The sequence below is a fragment of the Mauremys reevesii genome, linkage group 18, assembly GCF_016161935.1.
Source record: "Mauremys reevesii isolate NIE-2019 linkage group 18, ASM1616193v1, whole genome shotgun sequence".
Lineage (NCBI taxonomy): Eukaryota > Metazoa > Chordata > Testudines > Geoemydidae > Mauremys > Mauremys reevesii.
The window spans coordinates 3422266-3442056 of NC_052640.1; the positions used below are offsets into that span (position 1 = coordinate 3422266).

Sequence of the window (19791 nt, forward strand, 5' to 3'; positions counted from 1 at the left end):
TCCACGCCGCCCATGACCCGCCCTGCTGGCTGCAGACTGTTCTCCTGCCGCCTCCCCCAAGAGTCAGGAAATTGCTTCTCTTACTTGCGTCGAGTGCCAAAATCCTGAGCATGCAGTGGGGTGGGCGCCTGGGAACCTTTGTTGACGCTCTCCGCCGTCGCCATTCCTGTCCCCCACCCCTGCAGAGGGGCTGAAATGATCCAGGAGAGGCCGCAGCCAGCAAACAAAATCCAGAGCACACAGCCGATGATATCCTGGTTTTACTTTGGGAAAACAACATTCGGACACACAGCTTGTGGGTTTTGTTTTGTTTTTTTTCCGTTTTCTCTCATTTTTAAAACAATATAGTGCAGATAGCACTTCTCACAGTAGAATATAATGGTCAATTTTAGTATAAAAAAACATTCTCAGAGATTTCTAAATGCACTTAGTGCTTGAACAGGCCTTTTAAGGATACAGTACCTCTTTTCTGAGCACAATCACATTGGGTTTCGTTGGGGTGGGTTTTTTTCCTTTAAACATCAAAAAACTTTGTATTTTCTGTAATGTAGAACTGCTTTTTTTAAATGAATAAATCTATTAAACACATAATTACACATACTGAATAACAGACCATAATGAACATTTCTGAACTGTTTAAAAAAGAAAATAAAGTATGCAAATTACAACCTGGTATAATGGGTAGATGCATTTAAATGTGATTCTACTTCTCTTCACCTGCAAGTTGCCTCTACAACAGAACAAAGGTATAATTGACAGTAAAGAAAAAAAAAACAACCTTGGAAATCTTAGAATTCAGAATGTTCCTGTGATGGGACCTGGGTAGAGGGTGGAGGAGGGGAGACAGACCATTCCTCTGAGCAGACTTCCCAGAGCCTGGAGACACCATAACGGCTCCCCATTCATCTCCTGATAATAAAAAAGAAATTGCTTGCCAGGTGCTCAGCTAGATTCACGTTTGTGCCCAGCCAGATTAGCGAATGATCAGCTGGTTTGAGAGCCACGGAGAGAGATCACAAGCTCTTTGATTTGGAATGGGGTGGGGGTGGGTTTGTTTAGCGGATGTGGGTTCTTTTACAAATTAGAACAGGGGTCCTGCCTCAGATCTGTCTGAGGTAAGTCAGACTCTCTCTTTACCACGGGGGGCTAGGGAAACGCTTGGAAAACTGCAAGAACAATGAGGAGGGTAAAATATCCTTAACTTTGTGCCCTTTTTGCTCACCCAGGTCCCTGGCTCCTTAGCTTAATATCAATCTCCCCCCACCGTGTGGGCAACTGGGCAATGAAACCTTTTCACTGAGAAAGCATCAAAAACTTATGGTTTAATGAAAGTAACAGACTAGGCCCAAGCAATGGGGGCGGGCGGGGGAGGGAGCGGAGGAAGAGACTCTGTAGCAGCCAACACGTAAATGTACAGTATATTTAACTAAAAAAAAAAATCTGTTCAAGTTTTCAAGTGTTTTTCTTTTTCTTAAATAGCCTCCAGACTGTCCCCAATTATTAGCTTTACTCAAAGCAGTGCAAGTTATGGACTTCAACTAGAAATTAGGCATTAGCTCTTTCTGGTCATGACCAAGCTGCAATGGCATGGAATTATCGGGGGGTTGGAGCTCTTCTTTTACTTAAAACTCTCCTGGGGACTCAGCGCAGGAGAGAATTGGGGGTTCTCCCACATGCAGATCCGCCCGGCACACGCACACAGACATGCACTCACACACGTGCATGCGCACACACACACACGCGCACACACACACACGCACCGAGCGAAACCTTCTCTCCCTGGATAGCAGCAACTTGTAGCGATTCCCTGTTCACATTCGTGGAAATGAAACTACCATTTCAGAGCTCTAGAAACAAGCATTCCTTCGTCCGTGGCTTCCAGCGGGTTTCAGGTGTATCCAGTTCAATGACCCCAATAAATTCCAGCGTCTTTAGGGCCCCCCAGCCCCTTTCATTAACCAACCCCCCCTCCCCAGCCCTCGCTTTGTTTCGCCACAGACCCTGGCGGTGCCGGAGAGGAGAATGGATGCCAGTCAAGTTCCCACCATGGCCCTTTGTTTGGAAAGCAGCGTCAGGCTCTTATCTGTAGACGGGCAGGCGAATGTGGGCGTGTTGATGGTCCAAGAGTCTTGGCACAGACACTGTCTCGTAGCCCTTGCCCAGCATCTGCTCTTTGATGCATGGCGGGTGGATGTCATTGATGAGATACTCCAGCGACTGGAGGCTGCTGCTGAGGATGGAGGTATTGCAGAGCGTTTTGCTGGACAGGCCGTCGGAGGGGGGCACGCCGAGCTCGCGGTGCCCATTGGCGAGCTCCTGAGGGTTGTAACAGTCGCTGTTGGGAGTGACCAAGATGCTGTTCCAAGGGGGGGCTAGATACTGGCCCACTGAGAAGTTGCCGTGCATGGCCACGCAGTTCAAAGGGGAGGAGCTCACCTTCTCCACCGCACCCGTCAGGGTGTAGGGGCGCGAGACCCCCGCACACGTCTCTGGGGACTTGCTGACGGCGCCCCCCCCTCCGCTGCCCCCGCTGTACATTCGGAGCTGCTGCTGTTTCTGCTGCCAGAGAAGGTAATCCATGCCATCCGGGTAGATGCCGGCCTTGGGGCCGACGGTCATGGCCGGGTTGGAGCTTATGGCGAGTTCGGCCCCTTTGCGGCAGTCGGGCAGGATGGCACCGGCATAGGTCACGGCAGCGCCCGCCGTCGCCATGGTAGCGAAGCCACTGGCCGCGCCGTGCTTGGCTGGGCTGGGGTTGGTCACCACCACCCCCTGGCAGGCCTGCTGGGAGCCCTGGGCCTGGCACTGCTGATTGATCTGGTAGATGATGCTCTGGATAGAGGGTAAGTTGGACTGCTGCAGGGTCAGGCTCCGGCCTGCGAGTGGGATGACGGACGTAGCTACGGTCACGTTTGGGGGGACCGGTGCCTCGAGCTGCTTCTGAGTATTGTGATAATTCAAGTGCCCGGCGCACGAGGGGCCTGGCGCTAAAGTGCTTGACACTGGGTAGGGGGCAATGGCCACCTGTGCTGGAGACATCTTAGTCCGCTTGCCCTCCGAGTTCTTCACGATGCTTTTGCTCGAGGCCTTTACGACGGCCAGGAGGCCCTGGTAGCCGCTGGAATGCACGGGGTAGGGGCTGTAGCGCTGCCCTGTCGTGTCGTACCCATTGACCGTCCGGTTAAGGTGCTTGTGCTGGGGGACCCTGATGTTGGTGGGAAAGATCTTGATGGTTAGGGGGTTGTTGGCGACTTTCTGTGCATAGGCGTCCAGTTCGGCTGGGCTGGGGTAGCGTGGGGAATGCATGGAGGCCGCCGTTTCACCTACGAGACACAAACGAGGGCAGAGCATTAGACTCGGCCAGGAACGGCACTAAACCACACGTGCACAAGGCACTGGCAGCTGGAACTCCTGGGTTCCATTCCCAGCTCAGGGACACGGCTGGAGCCAGGGACCAGACTCATCCTACTCCTACTGTTGGCTCCCTGGGCAAGTCACTTTCCCCACCAGTGAGCCCCCTGTGAAATGAGGACCTACCGCCGGGTCTCCCAGGGGCTGTGAGGTGCCTTGTTAATTGCTATTTGGAAAACGGTTTGGGAGCCAGAGAACACGCAGATGTATTTACAAGGGAACCCTTCATTTCGGAATCCTGCTGTTAAACATACTGACACTGACGGGGCTCATTCTGCCATCGGTACCCATGGGAAAACGCCATGCCAGCCTCCTACGGGCACAACCCTTGGCAATGCGTCCAGCTAGCCTCCTCCCCACATCCGGTAAGTGTCGGCTGCTGGCACCGGCTGGACCATCCAGCCCCCTGCAGTTACTCCCCATCATGTCAACAAGTGCGGCTGGAGAGCAGCCACCCATCCCGTTTACCATGCTCCCAGTGCACGGGCGAGCGGCATGGCCCAGCACTGCCGCCTGCTCCCCGTGGAGCACGTTACAAGAAGCACGGCTCCAGAGGAGCTGCCAGAGTGTGCCCAGCCTCTGCACCAGGACGGGCAGCCACCAGGCTCGTGTTCAGGGCTCTGGAGTTTGACCGCGCCGCCGCCGCAGCAGCAGGAACCGCTTACTCTGAACGGTCAGGAACGGGGGGTGCAGAATAATTTCCAGGGCACCCAAACCGTCCAAGCTGCTAGGGGGAGCATCAGCACTGAGCCCTCACCCCTCCAGACGCGCACCCCGCCCCGCCACATGGCACGTGCGCACACACACGCACATCCCCCCCTCCCTGCAATGTGCGTGAGCATACATACACCCGGCCACTTGCACACACACACAACCCCCCCAACACATGGGTGAGCACGCACACACACCCACCGCCACATGGGCACACACCCACACATCGGCAACCTTCACTCACCCGGCCACATTCACACACACAACCGCCCCCCCCCCCCCCCGCAACACGTGCACACACACCTCACCACCTTCACACACACAACCCCCCTGCCACATGCATGCACACACCATCACATACACACCCCCACCATGTGGGTGGGGACACACAAACTGCCCACGTGTGCGCGCACACACCCACTGCCACATGGGCGCATGCACAGACCCTGCCACATTCTCACATCTCACCACACCCCCCCCTCCTCCCCTGCAACTTATACACACACACACACACACACACACACACACACACAGCTACACAGGCACACGCACCCCCCCCGACAGACCCATCCACAGCCCCCCTGCAATGTCCGCGCACACCCACACACCAGATGCGCACCCCTGCCACATAGGTGCACACCCACACAAACTCCCCCCATAACGTGCGCGCACACACACAACCTGCCAGATGCACATATCCCACCATATGCGCACACGCACACACACACACACACAGAGACCCCCGCAATGTATGCGCACACATCCCCTTTGCCACGTGTACACAGTAAGTTGCCCATGCACGCACACAGCAACAGCCACACCTGCACTTCCCGACACACACACTAATCCTTGCACACACAGCGCACAGACCCCTCTCCACACAGAGACACACGTTCATACATTAACAGCCCCAGAACATCCTCCCCCACAATCCCACCCTTTATATAGGCTCACCTGCCCCCAAACATCCCCAACATCTCACCCCCCTTCTCCCCACCCATATACCCCCAGAGACCCCCCTGCCCCAGTAGCTTCCCCCAATGGCATCTCTACAGCATGGGTCACGCTCAGGCAGGAGATGCGAGAGCAGATTCCGGTGCCAAGTTCCCGCCCAGGGGCGATGCCTCTGTCATGGAGCCACCAGCGCTGGGCTTAGGTCCTGTCAGCTACAAGTCCGGAGTGTGGCAGTGGGCAGAAATCCCCTCCCCCCACACAGCAGAGGGTCGCCCCGTTGACCCAGAACCAGCCCGGCCAGGCATTATGCAGCCCCCAGAGCCAGCAGCTCCTCCCTCCTGGCGCGGAAGAGATGACTCCAAATGGGAAAATGGACATTTTCAAAGTCAGTTAACAAGGCAAAGCTGCAATTTGATCGGGGATCTGTTATCTGCCATCCACGGGCTCGGGCCATAAAGCCGGGGAAGACAAGATTACAGCCATTAAGCCAGTCATGTGGCAAATAGGCCGAACACGTGTGAGCAGCTCTAGGCTGACGGGGCACCGCTGCCCACTCTGAACTGGCTCTTTGGGGCCGGCTCCATAGCGTGAGCATTAAGGGGAAGCTGCTTTGGAGAGAAACACAAAGAAATTCTCTCAATCTCGGAGCCGACTGCGTTTCCGAGGAGCTCTGGGACTGGTGTTCTCCGTGCCTGGGGGCCGGGGGTTCTCCTCATCAGGCTCTTGATTGAGTGGAACCTCAAAGGAAGCTGTGTCCTTCTTGGGCGGCTGGGCTGGAAGGAGGCGCGGCAGTGGGGTGATAACAGAGCTCTGGAACGGCAGAGCCTGCTGCCATGCAGTGCCCGCCTGCTGCTTAGTCAGCAGCAGAGGGGAAGTAAAGGCAGGTGCCTCCATGACAAGCCCCCTCGCCCCAGACTCAGCTGCATTCACTAGGCTCCTTGCCTCACCCTACCTGGAGCGGCTCAGGAGTGGCCCACAGATGCCATAATCTTGTGACAGGCCATGCAGCCACTACATATAAATGGGGCACTGCACGCTGGGAGCTGTCGTTCCTCTGGGCCGCAGGTTGGGGGCCATGGCTACCCACGGTAATGCCGCTGCACTGGGGCCTCGGTCAGGCTGCTGGCTCTCAGCCAGCACCTCTTTGGCATGGGTGACCAGCTGCAGGCGTGCCATCAGCCAGCCTGGCAGCTTCCAAGCCTCCGGCAGCTGGAAAGGCGACGGCGCGCTCCTCAGGGACAAGCCACATCTGACCGGAGCGCGGTATGATGGGGAAACCCACAGCCAGAGCCCTTGTTGCTCCCTGCATGGGAAGGAGAACGCACTGTGACCCCTGGGGCTGCATTATAACCCAGGAGCTGCCCAGCATCTCGCAAGGCCGACCCAATGAGGCTGCCCAGGACAGAGGCCTCAGATCAACAGGGTCCCTGACCCCCATCCCCAACCAACCAACCACTCGGGGCCTTGTGTTTTGGGGGGTCCGATGGCCCCTGCCAATAGCAGCACCCCAGCAGCAAAGGCTCCCGCCTCTGAAGGGAGAAGACATGCACAGCCCCAATTTCCCACGCCAGCAGCTGGGGGCTTCGCCCTGTACTTCCCAATCGCCATCTTCATAGCTCAGCATTGGCTTGGGTAGAGCTGCAGCCCCCGTACCAGGGCAGAATTTGGAGTCCAGAGGAAATACAAGTGGCCTGTGGGGACGTAACCGGGGAACATGGGGGTTGGCTAAGGGGGGCGGTAAATGATAGTGTATTGGGGGAACATGCCCCAGCTGCAGCTGGCCTCTAGATCCCAGCATGCTAGGTGCAGCAGACCTGCCATGACAGGCAGATAAACAAGGTGCCATGGGACTGGGGGAGGCAGCGGTTTCCATCCCTTCATGTTAATTGCAAATATTCATGCCTGGGCCTCTCTCCTGTCCCCTGGCAGCCCCCCACTGCGCCTGACTAGTGAGGTTTTATTCAGTTATTCGGGAACGCGTTGCCTGTCGCCCACTGCTCTTGCCTCAGCTCACCTTAGTGCCTGATCATTTCACACTCAATCATCTCCTCTTCTTGGACAATTCGACGATCCTCACTTGAAAGTTCTTCTAGGACAATTTTAGAAAAAAAACTTGCACGAACCCTACACCCAGCGGCAGGCTTCAGGGAGCTTCTCGCAAGCAATCCCCAGCGAGTGCTCTTTGTACCTCAGCCTGGCAGAAATGAGGTCACAGCGCAAACCTGCCCCCTTTCTCTTATAAAGTCACTTCTAAGTGGCCTAAAATAAACTCAGTGTGGAGAATGGAAATGTCACTTTACCCAACGGGGGGATCTTTCTCTGAGATTGGATTTAAACTACATTATACAAGCAATTTCATGGGTGCTTTGCGCTGCTACGAGAACCTCACCAAAAATGGAAAAGCATTCCATTTACTAGCTATAAATCAGCACTTCCTATAATGAGCACAAAAATGTCACTTTTATGCAATTTTACAGATGAACAAAACTGGTGAAATTAACTGTGGTAACCTACTATAGTCAGCAAAAGCCACTGCAGGAAAAAAAATTATCTATGTATATATTTTTGTTCCTCTCAAACTCTTTCCCAAGCAAGTTTCTGCCATTCTGGTGTGAAAACTCATTTGTCCTACCCATTATACTTTCATTTGGAGTTTATCTTGAGTATCCAATGAGCCACCAACTGTGAAAATGATTAAATCTACAAAATCTATCTAATAGATGGAATAAATTAGGTGTTTAAAATCTCCACACACACAAGAAGGCAGAAAACGATGGTTGCTACTGAGTCATTCATAAACTAAACCCTTTCAGGCTTAGGTAGCTGCCGACCGTCTCCTGAGAGACACAAGGGTCATCCAACCACAGCGCTGACCTCTGAGTGAGTTACACAAAACAGCAACCTCCAGCCGTGGTGCAAGCTTTTTCATCATCATATTGCGAAAGGGAAGTTCTCTCTCAGGCATCCAGCTGAGACAGGTGAGAATTACCAGGCTCTGGAGCCGATACCCGATTCCTGTCAGGACGCACCATGCTCTACAGGGTACATGCTGAGGCATGAGGGGTCTCTACTCCTCTTGAAGGTGACCCAGGTTGGGAGTGGCTGAATGAGACCCCCAGCTCACTACCACGTGATGGCCAGGTGGAGACCAGGAGGGAGTCTCAGTTAGACCCACCCCTAGAGGAACCGATGTCGATGTCACACAAGCCACTGTAGTATCTCAGGTTTATTTCAGCAGAGGGGTCAAGGACCAAATGGACCCTGGAGACTGAACTCCTTTGTAATCACCCTCAGTGCACGCAAGGGGGCTGGCCCTGCAGGGATGTCCAGCTGCTCCCCTTCACCATTAGCACGTCTACACTGAGGTCCTTCAGAGCCGGCATGAGGTGCAAAGGCTGTTTCAGCCACAGGTGGAGCTCTTCGATTCCTCAGGGAAAGCAGGGTTTGTTTTAGGAGAGGCACTGCGGCCTACAGAAGAGGGCACTGGGCCGGGAGTACGGAGACCTGGCTCTGCCACTGATCTGCTGGGTGACCTTGAGCAAGTCAGACAAAGTGCCTCTTTCCCCTCCCCTCCCAATATTGTCTACTCAGCCTGGCCAGCTCCCGGGGGCAGGGCTGGCTCTTACTGTGTGCACATATAGTACCCCGAGGTGCTAATCTAATATAAATACACAATACTCGTATTCTGGAGACCCAGGGGCCATATTCACACCCCAGCGGCACTAGCTTGCACCGAGCCTGAATGGGACCCTCAGCCACACCACTGGTCCCATGAGATGCAGGCAGGAGCAAAACGCATTGCGGTGCAGGACCCTCGTTTCTCACTGCGTGGAGAATCAGCTGGGGTCCGCCTGGAGCAGGGCAGCCATCTGCCAGCCTCCCACGAGCAAAGGCGGATTTCAAAGCCAGCAGGAGCTTCCCCCTGGGGGTTGCCAGAAGAATCAAATCGCCATTACCAGCAGCTTCACTCTTGTGTTCCAGTGACTCCAGGTGGGGCGCAGAGACCGGCCAGAGGAGCGACAGCGCCATCAGTGGGCAAAAGAGGAACACACCGAAGCAAACCCTGAGCTGCCGAGATCTCCAGCACGTCACACGGGCAATGCAAGCCTTCCGGGGCCCCCGCATCTAATGCGCGTGGCTCAGGCCACCGGCAGTCTGAAAGGTCCTGCGGCCCCTTCGCCCAGGAATCAACCAGGAGATGTAGCAGATACAACACATCTGTTGTTATTTAGACATTTCAAAGTGGCCGCGGTTGCTGGGGGAGGCTGACACGCCCCAGGAGCCCAGGGGGGTCATTGCCAGCTTCCCACCTGCTGCAGCACTGGGTTAGCAACAGAAATGAAAGACTGAGTTCAAAGCCCAGACTAAGTTCTGATGTCCCACCTAAGTGTCCCAGCGTTCCACGGTGAGCAGACCAGGGTCTGGGTCTGGTGGGAAGCAGGCTGGACACAGGGTTTGTAGGGGCCACAGACCCAGCCCTCCAGGAAACCTTGGAGTCAAACTCAAAGTGGACCTTTCTGAAAGCCTCAAAACACAAAAAACTCTTCCCCCCCAATTCCGAGTTTCTCTTCAGAACCAGAAGGGCCAAAATGTCTCAGGAAACACAGCTCTGGCGAGATTTCCAGCATGCTTTTGCAGGTGCAAGGGGTGCAGAGGCAGGCGCATGGCCAGTGTGGAGGTTCTGGGCGGGTCAGCCATCACCGCTCTCACCGATGTCATTAACAGCCTGGCCGCCGCCAGGAACCGGCCCAGAAATGCCAAGACAGGACCTTGCTTTTCAATGACAACACATGTCGTCTGCCTTTCGGCCCGTCCCGGCATGCAGGGCACTAGGCCATGTCACCTGCTCCAGGCCGCGGTTTTCCTTTAACTGTCACTGGTAATTGTACAAACTGCAGAGCAATGGACTATTACAATACTCTTAAAAACGAGGACGAGCAGTTTTGTGGAAGGGGAACAGCAATCCCACATAATAGAGACATTAGCCAGGAGGACATAGTTTCACAAAATTTGTTTTCAGAGCATGCTGAGAAACCCTTTTTTTGAAAAGCCACGGGGGGTTCTTTTTAGAATGAGCACACCAGCATATAATGAAGGCAGCAGAAAACAGTTCCCTGTGCAGCACTGTAATGGCTCCTCGGGACTATCCAAATCACAGGAGATAGTCAAGCCACTGGGGTTCTGGCTATGTGGGGCAGGCAGAGCGGAGTATGCACTGGGCTCGAAATGCAATTGCACACACTCAATTCCAGTAAGTAATGGCCTGGAAAAAGACAGTGTATAAGCATTTCACACATACTTTATGAAGATGGGGAAATCGTTCCACATGACATGGCTCAGTTCCCAAAAAGGGCGGGCTGCTCCAGCAGCCGTGGGGCCCGCCAGCAGGTGTGGGAAAAGTGAGCTGGCTAACGAGTGGAAAGGCCCCTTCCCCTTTAACCCAGTGGATGAGGGAGGGAAGTATACGACCGTCCCAACTTTCACTAGGGGCTGGGACGGGCGCACCCTCACCTCCCTGGGCGGATAATGGAGGTGGGGACATGAACAGGCCCTTCATGCAAGAACGCTCCCCGTGCCACAAGGTATGCCCAGCAATGCAGGACAGAGGAGTGGCTCCTGCTGCTGGGTGGCCAAAGGACACGGCGGGGAGCTGAGGCTGGCAGCATTGGGAGCAGAATTAGGACAGCGGTCTAAACTCTCAGCTTGGGAGCCCATCTCTGCAGCGCTACTGCACTTCGAGAGCTCCGGTCGTGATACACCGATTGCTGCCTTAGGGAAGGTCAATCCCTGGGGTCAGAGGGCAAGGCCTGGATAGCCGCAGGTCCTATGACAGATCAAGTTTGTTCCCAAAGGCTGCCTGACGCCCAGCCCTCCTGCCTCCCAAAATAAACCAGAGCTGATTTATCTTAACACCCACCAGTCCAGGGCACGTGAAGGGATACCCCATATCCTGGGCGGGGGCAGAGTGTTAAGCTGTGCGTGGAAGGCTTCTATCTTTTTGCAAGAGTCCATGAGCGATGGAGGAGACGCTCCAAATGGAGCTAGAACAGCAGAACTGACAGAACGAGAGATCGGACCAAGCGACGTGCTGCAAAGCAAGCTCCAGGGAGTGGGTATGAATTACACACGCCACATAAATACCACCCAGGATCTAAACCAACCCTCCAGCCGCCCGCTCCCTGCTTGCGGGAGAACAGTAATTACCGAATAAACTCACTGTGCAAAACCCACGTTAATTGTAAACTGTTCAGAATTCACCATTGAATTAAACGTCACCTTTAATTTTAGCTAATTAGCGCCTATCCAGACAATCTGAAATTGTGTGGTCAGCCACCCCTCTGCCAGGCGGAAACGACAGACAATTAGTATTCCAGCGACTGGCGAAAGCCCCCTTTTATATTGATCAGAACCCGCAGAGAGCCTGGCGCTAAGAAGAGACTGTGGGTAACAAGCAGTGGAATCTCACCCACTGCTCAGCTGGTGGAGTTGCTCCAATGGCTTCAAACGACAGCATAGCAGATTGAGATTAAATCTCAGGAAAAACTTCCTACGGGGAGAACAGAAGGCCAACGGAACAGCCTGCTTGGGAGGCTGAAGTTTCTTCACTGGAGGTTTTCAAAGGAGACTGGAGCCATCTGTCTTGGACGGTTTAGCCCCAACAAATCCTGCATATTGGCAGGGTGGATGGTTTAGACCGGATGACCTTTGCGGCCCCTTCCAACCCTCTGACTCTCTGAACTGGAGAGCTCCCTGGCATGAGAGTTGAAGGAATGCTGGACTCCACGCGTCGGCTGACCCCTGCTTAAATCCATAGCAAGATGAACCCTTCAAGTCAGCTAAAATCCTGCAACTGGCATCTCATCGCTGCAAAACACACAAAACTCTGTAAAAAGCGACAGTCCTGTGGCACCTTGTAGACTAACAGACATATTGGAGCATAAGCTTTCGTGGGTGAATACTCACTTCGTCAGACACATGCTCCAATACGTCTATTAGTGCCACAGGACTCTGTACCTTTTTACAGATCCAGACTAACACGGCTACCCCTCTGATACAGAAAACACGGTGGCTACTTAATCAGCATCCGGGTCCCCCTACAGAGACATGGGTTTTCTGCTCTAGCTGTCTCGTAGTGAGAAATATTCCCATGCAAAGAGTCCATCTTAGGTGGTGAAGGTGGGAGGTGATAAGTCCTGCAGAGACTACAGGTCCCAGAATACTGAGATTGCTTGGATTCATATTCAGATTTCTTGAATTATTACTGTTGACATCAACAGGGTCAGGCTCGGGCCCAACGGCTGCATGGCAGGGCACGCTGAGATCTTCTGCGAAATGCCCCTCTGTATGTGAGAGCAAGGCAGCTGTTTGCTCCAATGTATGCACCCTGGGCTGCATTTTGCACCACCTCCCATGTTGTGCGACCTCACCAGAGTCCCTGGGATTGCAGGCGTTGTTAAGGGGCCACACGCCGCTGACTATCTGCTACGTTGGACGGGCTGCAGTTTGGCCTCCCTTGGCTTATCGCTTGCTTGCAAAAAGGCACGTCCTGCTCTTGAAGTCAACGATACAATTGGTGCTTGGGCCCTATGCTGCCTGCCCTGTTCTGGGATTCCCTTGGCACCTCCGCAGGGAGGTGAGTTCTGTGTGCAGAGGGATGGCATTGTGCCATTAGATGCTTGGTCTGTGTCACACGTGGCGGGCATATGCCCTGCTGCCTTGGAGATTGTGACATGGGGTTTTTCCGTCTCTTACAGCAGCCGTGATGAGGTGGTTTTGGTTTTTTAAAGCTGCTGAATTTTTCCAAAAGGGCCCATCTCAGCCAACACCTACGAAGAGCCAGAAACTGGTCTTTTGGTTTAGCTTCAGCTCCTCTGGCTCCTGCTGCGCACGTGAGAGACAATAACCTGAGCTAGTGTTGAAGATGAATTTGTGGCATTCTGACCCTAGAGCCTTAGCGTAAAGCCAGCTGTGTGCAGACCCACATGCGCACACTGAACAGGACGGCTCATTTCCTTGCCTGTTCATTGTTCTTCCATTAAGCGCCTGTATCGGTAATTCAAAAGGCAGAATGGAAGAGATCACTGGCCATTTCTCCCATTAAGTTAATGTTATGGGCTTTTTACAGGTGTCTTAAATAGACATGGTTATTAACGAATCTATTAAGGCAATTAAAATCAGGCCCTTCGAGCAGGATTAAATGTAGCTGCTGGGAGATATGAGAAAGACACTCCGGATCAGTGGATGCCTTCCAGCAGAATATGTGCAGCAACCCGGTTCCAAATCAAGAGAGTGGGGAAGCCGAGATAAACTGGGATTGGGCTGGGGAAAACCGAGGGCTTGCCCAGTCCACTTCCCTGCTGCTCCTATGCGGGATGAATATTACCGACAGTTTGACATCTCTCCATTGGAGATTTAAGCTCCAAACACCGGTGGTTCGTATTCAGACAGCAACAAGAAGGGACACATTCTGCCCTTGCGAGATTCAATGCATCCGATCCTAGCCCTGCTCAGTGCTCAAGGGAAAGAAGGATCCTAGCCTTCCTGCCAGCACCCTGGCTTGGGAAAATGACCAGTTGCAGCTGGCTTTCCTTGCTAAACACACTAGCAAGGGAGCCAGGCAGGCACGTCCCCTCTCAAGACAGAAGGTTTTAACAAAGCTGAATGGGTGAAATTCATCCCTGTGCTGAGGATCGGCATGAGGCTGAGGCATCACTTAAGTTCCACTTGTCCCAGAGAGGCCTCATGCTGGTCTTTAGCACAAGGGTGAATTTCACTGGACAGGAATGGGAAAGGTTTCACAAGCCTGCGTAAGATTGTTGGTGGGAGCATGTTTCTTCCTTTACATTTAAACATCCCTGCAGTGCCACAAATGCCACAACAGCATGCCACCTGCAGGAGAGGCCAATCTGGTCTCTGGCTAAGGGAAAGGAATTGCAAAGGAAAACAATATATAGCAAAAGGGGTGATTTTTTAAAATGTCCTGAGCTTAGGTCTTCAGCACTAGCACAGGAGAGGAGCGCGCGCACGCGCACACGCACTCTCTCTCTCTCTGGGGCTGGTAGCGCTGCCTAGTAAGGTAGCCTGGCAATTCCCATTATAAGAACAATGAGGAGAAAACAAAATAATGAATTAAGTGTGCGCTGTCCATCTTGTGCCCTGAATGAGTCAGGGGGTCATTTGGAAAAATAGTATGTGATCATATAATTAAAGACTATTATAACACGTATGCACAAGAGGGTTAAATTACGGTGACAAAGGCAACCTTAACTATGGCACTTCCCAGCTTCCGAGTGCTTGACTTTGCAACCTTCATTTTTTAACATAGTTCTTTGGTGCGTGTAGTATTATATATAACATGTATATGCACATACACAAATATATAATATAGTGTGTGTGTGTATTATACATACACAGAGAAATATGCAATACATATACACATACATACAAATGTATATTATATATACACACACACTTCCTCCTCAAACCGCCCCCCCCCCAATTTTGTGTATATAGACAATGTTTGTTTAAAGCTATCTGCTGACAATGACAATCCAGGCGGCTGTGGACATGTTTCAGCCAGGGCCCAACTCCAAAGACTTCCTATTAAAAGTGTACAAAGAGAAATCAAAGTAAAACCATGTGGAAAACTCAAAGGCCTAAAATCTAACCTTTCCCCCTGCCATGCACCCTCATGTGACTCCATCACAAAAAAACCACCCAAAACATAAAAATTGGTGGCTACAAACTGCCATCTGCTGCCTTCACACTGGTCCTTCTGCTTGCATGTTCCACCATGCTCTTCTCCCCTGGCCATCCAGTCTATTTAGACTGTGCGCACTTTGTACACAAAGCACCCACCACAATGGCACCCTGTTCTGAGTTGGTCCCAAGTGATTATTGTAATAAACAAATAACTCCACATGAAATTTCAACCCCTCCCTCCATGTCCTCACAGGAACATACGCTCCGCTCTGATCCCATTTTAGCAGGTAACCCTCATGAGGATGCTGTTACCGGGCACCTCCCACTCCACACTGTGGCCACATGGCCCTGTGAAATCTGCCCTCTTGTTGCAGCGCGGCGGCGGAGTGCCAGCCAGGGAAGGGTTGTATCCAGTGCCACAGTAAGGGATTCAAAACCATGTGACACAGACAAAGCATGGCAGCCTCTGCTCTGGATCTGCCTGAGAAAAGCCACACTCCATCAGTCTTTCCAGCCATGCTCTGCAAGAAACTGGCGAATTCCCCCTTTCCTGCGCCCAGCCAGCTCCAGCGCTCTGCTGGCTGCAGAGAGGCCAGTCTGCTCTGGCAAGAAGCTGCTTTGCTGGGCCAGGGGAGCTGAAGAGCAGTACAGGCCAGAGGGAACCAGATCTCTGCTTTACAGAAGGTGCCAAGGCTGTCGAGCTGCAATCACCAGGACAGGAAGAGCAGGAGCTTTTACTGGAGCCAGTTCTAATGAGTTCAGGGAGACTATTAGTGTGACTGTTTTTAAGAAACAGAATGGTTCCGGGGCTCGGGAGGAGCTGGTTGTGTGTGCAGGGTCTAACTTGCACAGTCCCCCAGCTGCTGACTCTGGCCCCTGGGCTTTAGGGAGTATTTTGGTTGAAATCACCGTTAAATAAAGCAGGAAGCCGAGATCAGTCACGTGCCATCCATCCAGCGAGCTCGCTCTGCCCCCAGGGCCCTCAGGCCGGAGACTTTACCAGCTCGGGGCTGAGGTGCGGCTCAGAGCACCTTGTTTGGAGCTTGTCATGCAGCATCCCACGTCCCGTCCAGGGCAGGGTCCTTCGCTCAGGCTCACAGACATAAGGAAAGGATGGGTGCCGGGGGACGATGTAGGTAACCCAACAGGGGCCACTTGGTCATCAGTGCTGATTTTAGGAGAGGAAGTGACTGAGAAAACAGGCTCCCAGCTGCAAACGAGGAGTCCCCAAACCCCCAAGCACTTGAATCCAGTTCTAAAGACTGCACCTGGGCTGGGAGAAGCGCTGGACACATTTCATCCGGTCTGGGAGCCCTGCATGATTTGCTTGAGGGTCTGGCTCAGGTTCTCCTCACGAGGCGCAGGAGGCTGTGCCATGCAGCTAGCTCAGGATGGCAATCGCAGCACGAAGACAACAGAGCCAAGACCCCCAGGCCTCTTCCAAGAGTGGGGGTGACACTCTGGGCACTAACTCAATGGCTGCTTGGGGCTTGATTCCTAACACGTGGTCACGTTGCAAAGGGTCTCGCTTTCAAAGGACGATGCACTGAGTTTGCCTACCAAGGCTCCCGCTGGTGCAGATGGGCAATGCCATGTCTGGCTATCACAGGCCTGGCATGGCAGTGCGTGGGCCCGATCGCTGTGTGCGTATGCCAGCAGGAACCCCTGCAGTGCCCATTATTGGAGTTCAGCTCATGCCAGGGTGGGTGGGCAGGGCCCTTTTAACAAGCACAGAGCGGGGCCCACCAGTGACCAGTGTCCAGGCCAGAACTTTCCAACTGGCCAACTTGAATGCGGGGGTCTCTTGGGTGGCCCAACCCCCCTGCCGAGCCACTGTCAAGCTGAGCCGGGCATCCTGTAGCCACTGTAATCCTCCCAACAGACAGGCGGGATGAAAGACACACATCTGCGTTCCCCTTCAAGCCGGCACCGCTGTCCTTGGAGGTGGCAGCATTGTGAATACTCAATTAACATGCCACTAATTAGCTGGTGACACTTGCAGAATCCCTAATGAAACTGTTCCATGGCGTGAGGGAGAAAAACGCTCCATCCCACCGGAAAGCGCCATCCATCTCACGGGAGGAAAGATGGAGACGGTGCCTCTGAGTGACGCACCGACGGAGGCTCCTTACGACCTGGCAGCGAGGCCAGTTATAAGTGATCGAGGGTTTTCCCTGGCCGCATGACTCTGCTGTGGCGCTTGGTGGACGGACCCCAGAGCCAAAGGGAATTTGCTGATTTAAAGGAGGCAGGAGCAAAAGCACGATGGTGTCTGCCGCAGCGCTCTCAGAACGGGGCCGCCCTGCAGGGATACGGCTCAGAGAGAAGCGCTTCCTTGGGTGGGCTGCCAGGAAGCAGACAGACTCGGTGGGGGCAGAGCCCTTTGGAGCTCAGCCTGGACGGGTGGTGGTGGGGCAGCTCAAGTTTGCTGCTATCCCTGCCTCACGCAGAGTCAAAGCAGGCAAATTTACCACCACAGCTACGCCACTCTCATTGGAACGGCACAATTCCCGTGTGGCTCTCTGGAGAACAGCGTCCGTGGGGGCATTCTGCCGGCAGAACCCCTGTGCTGTAATTAGACCAGTGCACGTTCCCATGCAGACAAGCCCCAAGTCTCTCCCCACAAAGGCCACAGAGCATGCAGCAAGGGAACAGCAGTTCTCAGGGGCGAAGGACGACAGGGGAGCTGTCATGCAGCGGGTGGATGCTGCAGAGCCCCGCAGGGCTCAGGGACACACCTGGGCTCCAGGGATACAGAGGAAACAAGAATGTGAGCACTGCTGGGGCTCGGCCAGGGTGTCCCATCAGGGATGAGCCCTGCACAGCGCTCACAAGGCAGGACCTTCCTCGCGGTGCCAGGAAGCACAAAGAGGAGTCAGGAAGGGCCGTGAATGTCCTTGGTGCGCTTATCTCCAGGAGCCCCAAGAGGAAGGGCTGCAGGTCCCACGCAGGGCGCACAGATTACAGCAGGCTCCTGGCACCAGCATGGCACTGGCTTCTCTCTGCAAACGGGCACCTGCAGCTGACCCCCAGAAGCACTTCACAGAGAAGTAACAGGGATAAGGAGGACACAATATACAGAGGAAGCAAGGAAAGGCTTTCAAGGCACAGAAGGATGGTGTCCTGAAAGGCACAAAAAGGCTTCGCTAAAAGCTCATTTAAGGGGAGAAGAAAGAGCCCTACTTTGTCGCTTTCTACACACCAGCTGGGTTGGCTATGACAAGTCACAAATTCAGTGTGTTGTCACATATCAGGGTGACGCACCAAACCCCCACTGGGAAAATTACAGAGCTACCAATTTCCAAGAGGTTCCTGGCGCGTTCTTGCGCTCCACTGGTAAGCAGCTCCCCCTCTCTGGAATAATTACTGCTTTCTAACGGGCTGTAATTACTGTGAGATGCAAACTCTCCCAAATCACCGCCATCACCCGTCACGTACAGACAGCTTGCCTGACACTCAGCCGGTCGCCAGCATTTCTTCCCCTCCTCTGAAACCTGAACTGTCAAAGACATTACAGTAAGTCCCCATCTCAGCTCACAGAATATGCCACAAACTAGGTTTCCTTATGGGGCCAGGTCAGCAGGGAAGACAGAGAATCTGTTCTGTTTAAAAGTTAATCTGTCATGGAACAATGCACTGCTGGGCTAGATCCTCCGTCAGCTACACTGCTGTCAATCCAGAGTAACTCCACTAACTGCAAGGAGGGCATTCTGGAGCTCCAGCAGTGTCATGAAAGCACAACCTCCGCGTACTAGGCCTGGCTGCAGACAGCACCAGCAGTCCCCTGGCTTTCACCAGCACTAAATTCACAGAGAGCGAGAGAAAGTTAACACATGAAAATTCAAACAAGGCTGGGTACAAGCTTGGCCCAGTATCTATCCGTGTCTTATGTCACATTTTGACATCGGCACTTGTAGGGGGAAAAAGAAGATACTGCAAATTTCTTGAACTACACAATCAAATGGCAGGTCTCTGTCTCAGATCACGATCAGCACTGGAAAGGCTCCAGATCGGACCTCCCTTCTTATATCAATCTGCAGAACCCATGTACTTCCGGCTCCGTGTGTGTGTGTGTGTGTTTGTGGGCAAGGCTTGCTCTGCAAAACAAATCACTTAAAGCTCTTTCTCCTTGAGCAAAACAATGCCAGCAACCCAGCTCCCAAGAGCAGGCCTACAACAAACCAGTGGATGCACTCCCAATGCTCAGTAATCATAGAAATGTAGGGCTGGAAGGGACCTCAAGAGGTCAAGTGCAGCCCCCTGCGCTGAGGCAGGATCAAGAAAACCTAAAGCAACCCTGACAGGTGTTTGCCAGACATGTTTTTAAAAACTTCCAGTGATGTGGATTCCAGAGATTAACTACCCTTACAGTGAGAAAGCTTCTCCTATCAGCTAACCTCAGTCTCCCTTGCTGCAGGTTAAGCTCATTATGTTGGTCCTCCCTTCAGTGGGCATGGAGATCACCACCCTCTTTATAACAGCCCTGAACATATTTGAAGACTATTCTCAGGTCCCCGCCCAGTCTTCTTTTCTCAAGACTGACCAGGCCCAGTTTGTTCAACCTTCCCTCGCAGGTCAGGGTTTCTAAACCTTGGATCATTTTTGTTGCTCCCCGCTGGACTCTCTCCTTATCTTTAAGTGTGGCACCCAGAACGGGACAAGTGCCGAGGAGAGCGGGACAGTTACCTTCCAGGTCTTACATACGACACGCCTGCTAATATTCCCCAGAATGATATTAGCCTTTATTGCAACTGCATCACATTGACTCATTCAATTTGTGATCCACTGTAACCTCCACATCCTTTCCAGCAGTATTACCACCTAGCCAATTAGATAATCCCCATCGGGTAGTTGTGCACTTGGTTTTTCCTTCCTAAATGAAGCACTTTGCACTTGTATTTACTGAATTTCATCTTGTTAAATTCAGACCAATTCACTGAGGTCATTTTGAATTCTAATCCTGTCCTCCAAAGTGCTTGCAACCCCTCCCAGGTTGGTGTCAAATTTTATAAG

The 19791-nt window shown here is 53.1% G+C and overlaps 1 protein-coding gene across 5 annotated transcripts in view; it reads right to left on the reverse strand.

Moving 5' to 3' along the window:
- Positions 1-247: 247 nt before the first annotated feature.
- FAM222A (family with sequence similarity 222 member A) overlaps positions 248-19791 on the reverse strand; it is a 107324-nt gene continuing 87780 nt past the window's right edge. For all 5 annotated transcript variants that reach the window (XM_039505475.1, XM_039505474.1, XM_039505472.1 and 2 more), the window contains one exon: positions 248-3323. In XM_039505475.1, coding sequence (XP_039361409.1) covers positions 2080-3306 — 1227 coding nt within the window. In that variant the 5' untranslated portion in view covers positions 3307-3323 and the 3' untranslated portion in view covers positions 248-2079. The remainder of the gene's footprint in view (positions 3324-19791) is intronic.